We start from the raw sequence: 12,941 nt of genomic DNA, 5'->3' as shown, positions 1-12,941 counted from the left end.
GGTGAGCGATCCTACTATCAGCTGCTGCAATTAGGGAGCACAATGTAAAATGTCACAGCGGATCTGTATCATCGGCAGCCCTGTCACAGGAAAAGGCCAGGAGGAGTGGAGAAGCGCGGAGTATGGCGAATCCCATCGGCCAAGCCTGTTTCAGTAATGTGGGAGCGGAGATCGTGTAACATTATGGCAGGACAAGTCTAGGACTGTAGTTCAGATGCTGTCATGTCATCCCCTTTCTATTAGGGAGAGACAGAGACAGAAAAATATGATTAACTGGCAATATGCATTAGTCTTTTATAGTCTGATGAAATGCAAGAGCACATAAAGTAGGGATAAATGTGCATGTATAAGCATAGGTGATGCAAACTGATAACAGCCTGAAGTTTAATGATCAGAACCCAAATGCATAAATAATTTGTGGTACTTTATAGAATTAATTTTTCTGAAAAAAAAAATTGAAATAGAGCGATATTTGGTGATATTATGAGGTTGGTTATATCATTGTGGAAGATTTAATGATCAGAATTTAAAAAGATACAAATGGAATGAGATCAAATAAAATGCAGTATGCTCTAAATTCAGCCGTATAAAGCTGATCTCTTTCACTGTCCTGACTCAATTACTCTCATGCTCCCACTTTCCATCTATATTAAGAAAATAATGGTGACGAAAGATGTCTTTTAATTTTCAGCTCAGCATCATTTTGGCATGTGGAACTGATGAATCTCTACAGGACACGATAAATCATTTGCAGATTTCCTCCCGTTTTTGATCACGTTGGGATGACCAGAGTTATGCCCGGACTCATTACATTTGGGAAACAGATTGAAAGCACGCCTGGGCATGCCCTCTCTTATTGCCGTTATGCACCCTGCTCAAGCTTCTGAACAACAGTAGAATTATCACCTCTGCACGTGCACACATAGACCCCCACCAGCAAATATCTGGTCCCAAAAACATGTGAGACGTAATTATTGCATTTGTTTGAAAGAAAGTGGACCCCTACTTCTAAACCATGCCTTTGTCTCTTGTGTAGGTGAGAGGGCGTGACCTCCACACTGGCAAAATTGGCAAAAGTATTTAGTGGCAGAATGAGGAATATCTCTAAGCTTTTTTTTTGTGTGTGTGTGTGTGTGTGCCTCATTGCTGGAGCAAGAGTACTATAAAACGAACTCCTGGCATGTGAGACCACAGCATAATATAAGCTCCCTCTAGTGGCTTTAAAGGAGATTGCAATACAAGCCATGTTATAGGAAAGAGCCATGCTCTTTCAGGCACTGCTAAAAATGAAATGTTATTCAAACTTAATTTTGTTTTGAAATCTCACTGTCAGGTAACAAAAGCAGAATATCTGGTAAATCGCTAATTATTCCATTTTGACTTTGTCACATATGCAAATATTATGTATTTAGAGAATTAAAGTGAGCAGGACAGACTTGGATAAGAGCAGTGTGTATGATTTTGCTTGTTTTGCAGCTGCCTGGTGAAGGAGTCAGTGAGGGTTCACGCACAGTACCAGAGAAACCCTGCAGCTGGGTTTGCCACTAAGGAACGGAGATGCCCAGGGAGAAAGATAAAGAGAGGGAGACGTGGAGAGTATATGAAAGAGGGAGAAAAAGAAGGGGAGAGGAAAAGAGGAAGGAGATGAGAAAGAGGTAAAGTGGAGTGCGTGTATATTCATATTTTGCCTATTTTGCCACAAGCTCTTCAAAGGCTATGTCTTGCCTGCAACACATCTGGGAATGGGAGTGAAAGTTGAAGAGTTCCTCATGCTCTTTTCTCACAAGCCCCTAAACCTATTTTGCTGACTCCTCTTTTTTCTTCGCTTTCCTCTCAGCCATCATCTTGCTCTCTCCCTCTCCCTCTCTCTCTCTCCTTCCCTCACAAAAAAAAAAAACTTGGCAGCTGTTGTCCAGCCGACTTATCCTTGCCATAAATTTTACTAGTTGTGTCCTTTGTTCATTTGAAAGACTAGAATTATTGCCTCATGGTCACATGCCTCAGCTAAGCAGTCAAGTTGCAGTTAACATCCATGTTTGCTATAAGCGGAAGACTTAAGCCATTTTAATAAAATGTATTTAATGTGTTTATGTTTGGCTAATAAAGCTCAGTCTGATAGAGCACACTGTTGTAGCTGTGGCAGTAGACAGTGCTTCAAATATGGATTTTACTGCGAAGAAGCAACGAATTCTAAAATTCAGCGCGACAGCTATTCAATCAACTCGGTTTCAAAAAGGGCATCAAAGATTAGTGTCATCAATTCAGTATTCAACCAAATGCTTTTTCCTGCTCCAAAGTACGAGTGATGAGTAATGTCAAAATAAGAGTTTTTACTGAATGTTATAAAGTTAAAGTGAAATTGACCTTTGACCTTTTTTTTTTGGGTACAGTACTGTGCAAAAATCTTGACTCGCTCCTCATTTATTTACATTCTGGGAGGAAAACATTTGCAGCAATTTATTGAACCACATGCAAATATACGTGGACGTACAATATATAAGGCAAAAACTGATCATGTACAATTCCAAGGAGCATGAAAGTCGATATTTGGTGTGACCACCTTTATATTTCAACACAGCCTGAACTCTCTTATTCAGCTTTCTTGTCATTTCTTTAAGCAGTCTTCAGGACTAGTTCTCCAGACTTCTTGAAGGACATTCAAAGCTCTTCTTTGGATGTTGGCTGCCTTTTGTTCTGTTCTCTGTCAAGATGATCCCACACTGGTCTGGGCTCTGGGGAGGCCAATACATGACTGATAGAGTTCTGTTGTAGATTTTTTTTTCTTTGCTTTTACTGCATTGGCAATATGTTTGGGATCATTGTTATGCTGAAGAATGAAGCTGTTGCCAGACGCTTTCTAGATGGTCAAAATATGACAGTATTTTTCTGCATTGATATTAGTTTTGACAAGTTCACCAACACCACTGGCTGAAATGCAGCCTCCACCGTGTTTTACAGATGGATAGATACTCACTGTTGCACCTTTCTCCTCTGATGACAATTTGAACCAAAAATTTCAGATTTGGATTCATCACTCAACAAGACCTGCCGCTACTGATTTTCAGTTCTGTTCTTCGGTAATTTGGCTTCCCTCAGCCTCGTCTCCCCATTTTCTTTTCTTAAAACTGGCTTCTTGACAGCCACCCTTCCACTGTGACCATGTCTTATGAGGCTTCAACTAAAGGACACAAGGACTCAACTAAAAATGACTGAAAAAGCAGCCAATGGCATCAGAACACTGATGCCATGTCACTGATACTCTTCATCTGCTGCAGGCAATTTTTTAGGCCTGCCTCTTCTTTTGTCCTCCTCTTGTACAGTTTCCTCAATTATTTTAAGGACACACTGCACAGCATGCCAAGATTTACCAAGTTTTTGGCTTAAAGCTCTTTGGGAATCACTTTGTTGGTGCAAAGATACAATTTTATGTCAGGCAAACTGGCATAAAATTGTATTTTGAGAGAAACAAATTGGGAACAAACTGATTTTTTACAAAGTATGTTATGTGTACTCACAACACTGGTTCATCCCTTGAGTTAGTCTGAATGAATGATAGGTCAGAGTTAAGTGGCTTAACAAACAAAAAAAAAACTTTCCTCTGAAAATGGTCAGGTATAAGAACTGGACTGAAAATGAATGACAAAGCAGCCAATGTTCAAAGAAAACTCTGAAAGGCCTTCGCAGCTCAGAGAACTATTGTTCAAGACTGCTTTTAAAATCACAAGACAGTCTGGGTCCTTGGAAGCAAAATATAAAGAAATAAGGGGTGACTCCAGACTTTTGCACACTGTATACAATTTCTTTACTTCATCATTTTATCCATTTGGACACTGTCAAATCCTGTCATAATTCTTGAGTTATGAACACTAAGTTCATCCTTGAGTCTCAGTGAATAGTTGTAAAAAAAAAAAGATGAAAAACTTGAGGTCAACGTGTTGCCAACACACAGTCACATGTTAATGAGAATGGGCTGAACTAACAGACAACCAGAAGACATAATAAACTCCTGCTCGTACTATAATCACACAAACAATACACAGATTTACTTTAAAAAAAAAAAACAAGATCAACATTAATAACACCAAACAGAAAACAGCAAAAATAAAATGGAACGGTGTGTGACGTGGAGATAGGCATTTCGAAATCACCTGGCTGTCTAACTATGAGACCGTCTCAGGCAACAGACATCAGCAGATCTACGCTTTTTCTATAAACACAGAACACAGCAAAATGTTCAGAGAGCGAATGCTGATATGGAGCACTATGATTCCTCTGAAGAGGCGTCGGCAGGTTAAGAGGATACCTTTTCCCTTTATATTTCTACTGTTTTAGTCACAGCTGTGTCTTCTTTCCAATTCCACTTTTTTCCCCTCTATCTTCCTTTCTTGCCAAGTTTTATCCCTGAGGTGTCCTCTGGGGCTACCTACTGGATAAGCCATTTGAAATGTATTTTCTAAAGAACCTTCCGTTCCATTTTTGAACTGCTGCTATCTCTCTAAATGTCCTTAAGAAAAAGTGTGAGAAAGAATGGTAGCAAATATTTTAAACTACTCCAGCTGTACTTTTTTTTTTTTGCGCAGTTTACTCATCAAGAAAGAAGCCATAGTTTCCCAGCAGTAGCGTGAGGCAAACCTCTGCAGTGATCTGAGCCAGTGTGTAATGCAGAATGTGGCCTGCTCTCAGAGAAACCACTGCGTCAGTATTGTGCAGATCAACTGAGCTGATGTAAAGGCCAAGCACACAGGGCAGCGTTGGAATTTGGCTGAGATCATCCACTGGTGAAAGGGACTGAAGTCTCCCATTAACCCTTTAAACTGTGTATTCTTGGTTTATGGCATAGACCTCAGTCTTCAGGTGGTGAAATAACATCATCGTTTCGCACCTAGAGTCCTGTATTTGCATGTTAACTAACCACTTCCTGTACCGTATGTTTAAGTATCTAGAAGGGCAATCTATAGTCCTGAAGCCATGATCACTCATTCACCATAAAGTGCATCACTGTGCCACATCATGGACAACAGCCTGCTGTGTCAACCAATTATGCCAATTATAGCCAGAAACCCCTGTGGCGTTTTGATAAGACCTTCCACAATTTCTTCCAATGAAGCAATTAGTTCCAGCATTTGTTTACAGAGAGAGGCTGTGACTTGCAGCAAAAATAATATTTGTTATCTCCATTTGCCATCAGAGCAGAGTGAATCCACCACTGGCTAATCTTAACCTGGCTTTCTCATTGAGGTTTAATCTGGTCATGGCAACTTAGCATCTAGTATGGAGAGTGTATGCGTGTGTGTGTGTGTGTGTGTGTGTGTGTGTGAGGGTGAGTGATTATGTGTGCATGCCCTGTGAGTGTGCACATATGTGTGTTTGCATTTAAGGAGGCTTTGGAGAAGAGAGACAGACAAGCCAGTCATTCTCCTTCTGCCCCCTCCCTCTTCCCATCCATGTCAAGAACCAATCACGTGTGAAAACTTGCCTTAACTTCCCTTGCCTGTGTGACTACAGCGTCACAGAGTTTGACAGATCTGTGCGCCACGGAGGCGTCTCCCAGCCATTTGGCATGCCATGCGCGTCTGGTGCGCTGGAGACTGCCTGTCAAACGCCTATGAGTCGGTGGCGCAGCCAGGGACCCTACGGAGCGCCAGATGGGCCATTAAGGTAGTATTAATGTAGATGCCATCGCTTTTCTCCTCTGACTGGGACATGCTCTCTCGAACTGCGAGCAGCTGCTGCCATTTACTAGGACAGCTTCCTGCTAACTTTGGCCAACTGGCATTGCCACTGACTGGCTCTCAATGTAATGATACACTTTTCCTTCTTACTATACCTGTGACTTTTTCTTTATTGCCTCTGCCCTCCCTTTCCAGAGGTTTTAACAGGAGAGAGCTGAAAACTTCCAGTTTTTCCTGCTGCCACAGACACACACTCCTGCACATGCAGGCAGTGATTCCCTCTCCATTTCTCTCACAGACACATATGCACACACATATAAACACCAGCTCTCTAATAGGAGTATAGAAACAGAATCCATCTGTACACCCACTCTTAAGCTCATAATCAAGGCGTGATATTCAGCAGTGTACGGTTATTTCTGTTTATGCCCTACTGAGTGCTAATATCATGCTTTAATTGAGAGAAAATTGGCTGTTGGCAAGAAACAGAAAAGAAGGTTACCAAAACCCCTACCATGGATAAGTATTGCAATCAGTAATATTCTATTTAGTTAAGTAGCCTAAAATGGGATGTTTTGAGATCATTATTCAAATCACATTGACAAAATCCTATTATGAGAATTAGTTTTCCAGAAGGAAATGTACAGAATTATTGATACTAAATGTGCTTTCAGCATTACATACACCAGGGGCATATTAGGAAACAGCGGGGCATATGATTCGAACTGAAACAAGGTCACAAACACTATATTCTCTCATTCACACTGTAAAAAGAATATATAGTTTAAGTGTAAGGTTTTCATAACATCTAATGGTAAGAAGAATACTTCCAGAGTGCAACAGAAGTCATCATACTGAACACTTTCAACACTGCGGCCCTGAAAAAACTGTCAAATAGAGTTAAAAGTCAGAAAGACAGGCACTTTTAAAAAGATGCAGGATTTCCAAAGGCACAGGTTAGCCTTCCTGTAAAGCTGAGACCACCTCCCTCTGTTCCCTTTTTTTTTTTTTTCTTGTCTCTCATTTTGCAGCAAAGCCCAGGGTGCGCAATAAGGAACTGAACAAGTGCCCTTTGAGGTCCTCCTAGGGGAGACGGGTAGAGTAGCTGAGGTCACTGTACACCCACACTGAGTTCCCACTTACTGCAATGTAACAGTAGACAAGCAAGTAAAGTATATACTCTACAACGACTTTATTGTCTGGCAGTGTCTCACTTTCTTCCTCTCTCCGTCTCTTTACTTCAGCAGCATCAGTTTGAGTGAAATGTGGGGGAGGGCTGTCTATGTTTATGTCTCAAGAGGCAGCTCATATAAGGACTACAGGGTTGGCATCACCGGTGGTCAGTGTTGAAATCAAACGCACCACCACCGAAGCGCAGCAAACGCTTATGCTCCTGCACAGCCGTTAGTGTACTTGTGGTATCAATCTGACACCTTCTCCCTTGGCTGCTCCTGACAAGGAATTTCCTCGTCTAAAAATTAGTTGCACCTTGCCAAGAGCACAGCGGCAATTTGTACAGTTGTGAATACATTTAAATCCAAGTAGATGAGATAAATGTCTATTGTGACGAATAACAATGTGCGGGCCCAGAGGGCGCACAGGCGTAACACTCATATAGTGCGAGTTATGATAGAAAAAAAAGAAAAAAAAAAAAACATTATTCTTTATTGCTGACCGCACACAGTAGCATGATGCTCAACCAGCTGTCTGTCAACTCAGGCTGATTTGAAAGTAATTTCAAGAGCCTCTTCAAAAAGTCTCAAATCAACCTCTTCCAACAATGCAAACCCATTTCTTCATAGTTGATTGAGAACAGCAATTGCTATTTTGGTACTTGGACTCAGTGAATAGGGCCAGCTTTCTATCTGGGTATCTGCATATTGGAAACGAGGCAAACTGGCACTAATCAGCTGTCTGCCAAGTAACCAGTGTAGCAGAGGGAATCACAAACATTTCTCTGTGCCTGCCTGACAGCCTGACAGACGAGATTAAGAAAATTCCTGTTGCAGAGTAAACTTGAGGATGAGGAAACAGAGTGTGTATATTGATATGATATGATACAGGGATTCATTTTCCGCAGCTTTATCCAGGAAATCCAACCTGAGTTGAACAGGATCAATTCCTTTATTTACAAGGTGCATGTTATTGCTTTGCCATGCAAATGCTTTCAAAAGCACAGTAATGCCATCCCGCTATTGTGGGGGAATGATCACTGCACCAGGACAAGCAAGCCAGGCTTTGATAGGTGCAGAATAACAGTGTTACAGAGCTAAGCAACGTGTGTGTGGGTGTGCTGCAAATAGGTTATTTTGGATGTTTTTTTTTTAGAAGAAAGGAGGCATTACTGAGGCCTATTGGTGCACCGAGGTACACTTCCAACCAAGGCGATTAACATGAAAGGATAGTTCTAATGTTATTTTCCACTGCAGCAAAGACCGAAGCAGAGAAAAGCCTGTAATCACATTATTATTTGTGTCGGAGATCAAGATCAATCAGGGTTAAAGCGTGTCACAATGTTTCACAATAACAATACATGGCTGTTTGTGTAGGACATACGACGCAACTGGATGTGAGATACTTGGGCTGAGAGGCAGTGGGAGTTAACAAATGCTCTTTTTTTTTTTTTAATTTAGTGTTTTACATTTTACCTGCATTTTGAGTCCATAAATTCAACATACACAGTGGATAACAGTGCAGTATTTGACAGCTGTAAATGTGAGGAGTAGTGTTTCTAAATGACAAAAAGCACAGGAGTGGAATAGACTTCACTTTGCCTGTACAGGAAGTATCTTGGCACTTGGAGAAAAACAGACAACATCGGCATTCACAAACTAAAGGAAACATTCAGTAACTTAAAGAGTGTTTTTTTTTTTTTAAACAAATTAACCACAGCTAGAGATGGAACCACATACACTACTCAAACAAGAAAGCACAAAAAAATACTGCCTTTTACAATCCCTCAAGCAAACCATCAGAAAAGGTGACTGCTAGGATTCAGTCGTGAAATATATCGAGCTGGTGAGCAAGCGAGCAGTAAGAGGGAGATTCAAACTTAATGAGTGCTTTGGCAGCTTGTGTGGAAAAGGCAGGGAGGCAGGCAGTGATTAACTGAACACTTCAGAGTACAAGGCACAGCGGTGCTCAAAGAAAACAGTGATGATCTCCACTTAATCGCGGAGAAGCCCGGAGCATCTGCCGCCAGAGCAGGGCAGCGGCACCGGCGAGCTCCCGCTCCGCTAGGCTGTCATCTCCAGAGAGCTGTGGCCATATGCTCGGCTCTGCCGCAAACTCACAGGAAGTTAATTTTCTGACAAAACACAGGGATAAATATGACATTCAAACAAGTTGTGCGCAGCCAGGCTGAACACGGATGCCGTGCCAAGCTCAAGCTGCACACGTGTCACACTTAGGAACAGAGTTTATTTTCTTGCTCCCCTGGTCGCTTTTTGCTTACTTTTGTAGAAATGCAGTGAATGGGTGGTACATTTTCAGCTAGAGGGTGTTAACCTGCTTAGAAACTAAGCTATGGAATGTTCAGAGGGAGAAAAAAAAATCAATAAAGACAAAAATAAATAGATCTATGTTATATGATGCTGTCTTGATACCATAATACCTACTGCATTTTTTTTATCATAATGTTTATATAAGCCAGCTCACATAGAACCAGAGAGAGAATGTCCTATGTGCATACAAATGCATGCCTCAAAACCCTGAGAAAATGACAATGTCATTGTTCTAATAAGGAAACAGAGAGAGGGAGAGAGGGGGAAGAGACATAAGACGGGTAAAATATAAGATTAACTTTCTTTTCCGTTCAAAGATGTATAGCTCCCCACGGTGTTACATTAAAATAATGTCAATCAAACCATTAAATAGGCGATCTGTCTAACCTTGTCTGGTGCAGGTGAAACACCATAGCGGGCCTGAACAAAGGGCTCACAGGTGTGTGCAGAATCCCAATACCTTATCGCTGGGCCAATAAAAAAACAGAATATAGTGTTTCTTAGATCTCTGTGCTTTGCTACCACTCCATTACAGACAAAAAGGAGAAACTGAGCCTTAGGGGTGAAGCAGGCAGCGCCAACCTATAGATTCTTTACAACAATAGCCTGTATCATATAGTCAGGAGACTGCAGGACAGCTGGAGATGGAACAGCCTGTCTGGTTCCTCAGAAGAAGAGTGTACACAGAAAGGCAAAGGGATGAAAGAAGTTGGAGCTGGTATGTAAGGGACAGGTTTGGGTCTCCACCTGGGGCGATCAGAGGCCACTAGTAAGTCTAGAGAGATGAACAGGTGACTCTGGGATAGTCATACCACCCATGTTTTTAGAACTGGGAGCATTCATGTAGATCCAAATGGCTGTTGTCAGTGAGAAGAGGTAAGAGCTTTGGCCCCTGTGCCTTGACACCAGTGTTAGGTGGCTGGCTACTTTCTGCCCTCCAGTATGAGGCCTGTCTCCTATGAACTGAAAGACCTCTCTTCTGGATATTTGTCCTACGGAACTGACAGGTCAAAAGGAAAGCAAAGAACAAAACAAGAAAGCAGTGCTGTGAATAAAAGAACAACTAAGATAAAGCTACACCAATCATTTGTGATGTCTGACAAATTAGATGCTGCTGGCTAAGCAGGTAAGCAGAGAGGTTTTTCTAAGTAGCCCTTTCAGTTCTGACATCAGCACAGGAGAGACAGAAATGAATGATAACAGACAACAATATTTGGGCCAAGTAAGAGCGCAGACTGAAATACGAGCATTTTTTTTTTTTTTTAAATCCACCCATTACAAAAAGAAGAGCAAAAAAGCTTCATATACTGTATAATGCACTAATGTAACTGCAAAAGACTGGGTGAATCTGTTGGAAACACAATATATCCAGCAGACATGCACACAGAAGCACATACCCATATATCAAGTGCTGAGTGGCAATCATTCACCTAGACACTGTCACATTGCGGTAAATGGGCTTATTTTGCATGAGAAGGAAGAGGGAGCGATGGGCTGCAGCGAGCAAAAGAGGGACTGAGGGACTGAATCAAATGATATGAGTAGGCAAAATTAAGCTCCAATGCAAGTGGAACACTTCACAAGAGAGCCAATTTCAATTCCACAGCACTTAATTTAGGATTTGTGTGGTTCAGCAGCATGCTACTGTATAGTAAGCCACGTAAGGACAAAGCTTGAGAGGCAACTAACAAGAAGCTATCCAGGCTCTTGAGGTATCCATCACGTAGACCTGCCCCCACTCCCAACAGTGAATTAAAAACTAATATTATACCTAAGAGATGGTGTAGATGTTTAAAGGGGTCATTAAAAAAATAAATAAAAAAATCACATTAATTTTACATCTGCGTCATGTAACTTTTGTCTCCCCCGTCCACCAGTTAGAGGAATTACACAAACACTGTCAACCTTTTTTGGACCGAAACACTTCCTCTCAGTGTTTGAGATTTTTGCCCAGTGGGTTTCACAACATTTCTAGTTCTGTTAACCTAATCTGTGAACAAGCCTCTTTCCCTTCTCTTTATTTTCTGTATTACGTTTACGCTAAATATGACCCAAAAAAACTTTAAGATAGTCAGAAGTCACCAGGGGTAATGATGGATTGAGTAATGATTTGCGCACAACTGTAAAGAAACCATAATCTTCGTACCTGGTTCTCTTTGAAGTTGGCCCTCTGGAAGTCATAGCCTAGCTGAGCATAAAAGTTGTTCCCAAAACTGAAGGCCTGCCCAGTTTCAGTCCATATGAAGGAGTGTCGGCTTCCGCAGGCTATACCAACTATATTGACGAAATCCACATCTACAGGACTTCCTCTGACATTTAGTTCCTGTTGCAATTTGACTTGGACTGGGTGGTTTTTTACTGCCCTCTCTCCATTACCCAGCCTAGAAAAAAGCAGCGAGAAAATACATTTTGACTTTTTCTTCTCTATTATGAAGATAACAGTGCAATAATTCAATATTCTACATTCTGCTGTTCACACTTTTTGCAATTTTTTTTCCTTTAACACAATTTTGCTTGTCTTTCTTATTTTATTACACCATAACAAAAGATATCACCAGATATCCCTTTTACTTGCACTACTACAACTATGCTGTAATATTATTTTCCTGCTATGTTTCTTCTAACCAAACAAAAGTCACATGTGTCTAAAAAGCATATTTCAGTGTGGTCAGTCGTACATTCCGGGGAAAATCACTGAACCCAACTTAATTTGAAGCTGCACAAATGACTTTACACAGGCCCTAGCCGAGAGTTGTGTTTCTGTTTCTGCATGCTTAGTGTGAGTGAACAAAGAACATCCAAGGCCCTGTTTCAAGATGAGCTGGTCAAACGCAGCCCCAGCACCCCTGTGACCTATGAGCTCCCAGCAGCTTCAAACAGAGCTCTGCTGTTTGCTTCTTGATAAAATGCTCCTCTTTGTATTTGTTTCCCTGAGCCAGCGTCATAACCTGCAATGCCCTGGCCATATCTGCTAGTTTGCGGCATGTCTGGGAAAAATAACAAACAGTCTTCTCCATTATTTCCACAAACGGGGAACGAAAGGTCCTCGCCCGTCATCCCCACGAGAGCCTGTATTGATTACAACAATGCTTCAACTCAAGACAAGACCACTCTGGGGTCACAGCTATTTCCATCAGAAAGTTTGCCAGTTTAAATTTACACAGCTCCCTCGTACTCTTCTCCTCTCTCGCCTCCAGTGAGACACACAGGAGAGCTGAGGAATTTTCAGATATCAGAGTGCCAGTTGTGTAACACAGATGCTCACCCTTTGCTCTGCAAGTGGGTGTTGCGGAGCTCCAACTATAGGCTCCTCCAACTATAAGCGCCCCACTAGAGAGCCCCGACCTGCTTAGACAGGTCAAAGCATCATCAGTAGAGAGAGAACCGCAGACAGAGAAATGGAGATTGAGAGAAGGAGACTAAGGGACAATGGGAAATGATGAGACAGTGAGAAGTGATGCCTTTGTTCCTTTTATGTATTTCTCTGAGGTCTACCATGCAGCTGTTTGAGTACTTGAGGGCTACTGAATCACTGTAGTCCCCATGCCCTTAAATGTCATTAGAGCCAGACTGGCTCCTGGCTGGAGAAGTTTTAACAAGGAAGCTCATCAAAAGATAAACAACTTCTGTTTGTTTATAACTATGTCTGAGTTTGTTTGTCTGTCAGCTAGTCTCTTCCGATTAATATACAGCGTTACAGTACACTAACAGAAAACAATAAGATATCCGAATGGCCAATGGGCAGAACAAAATGATAGCTTCTTGG

At 41.6% G+C, this 12,941-nt stretch overlaps 1 protein-coding gene across 1 annotated transcript in view; it reads right to left on the bottom strand.

The window, feature by feature from the left end:
- Nucleotides 1-12,141, bottom strand: part of LOC115786172 (ultraviolet-B receptor UVR8-like) — a 245,227-nt gene extending 233,086 nt beyond the window's left edge. Inside the window, exons 1-2 of the mRNA XM_030738221.1 lie at nt 12,029-12,141; nt 11,322-11,556 (exon numbers count right to left, since the gene is read on the bottom strand). Coding sequence (XP_030594081.1) covers nt 11,322-11,556; nt 12,029-12,141 — 348 coding nt within the window. The remainder of the gene's footprint in view (nt 1-11,321; nt 11,557-12,028) is intronic.
- Between the last annotated feature and the right edge of the window lie 800 nt (nt 12,142-12,941).

The sequence above is a fragment of the Archocentrus centrarchus genome, chromosome 9 (genome assembly GCF_007364275.1).
Source record: "Archocentrus centrarchus isolate MPI-CPG fArcCen1 chromosome 9, fArcCen1, whole genome shotgun sequence".
NCBI classification, from domain to species: Eukaryota; Metazoa; Chordata; class Actinopteri; order Cichliformes; family Cichlidae; genus Archocentrus; species Archocentrus centrarchus.
The sequence above is the reverse complement of the archived record's forward strand: the minus strand, read 5'-3'. Positions and strand labels throughout refer to the sequence as shown.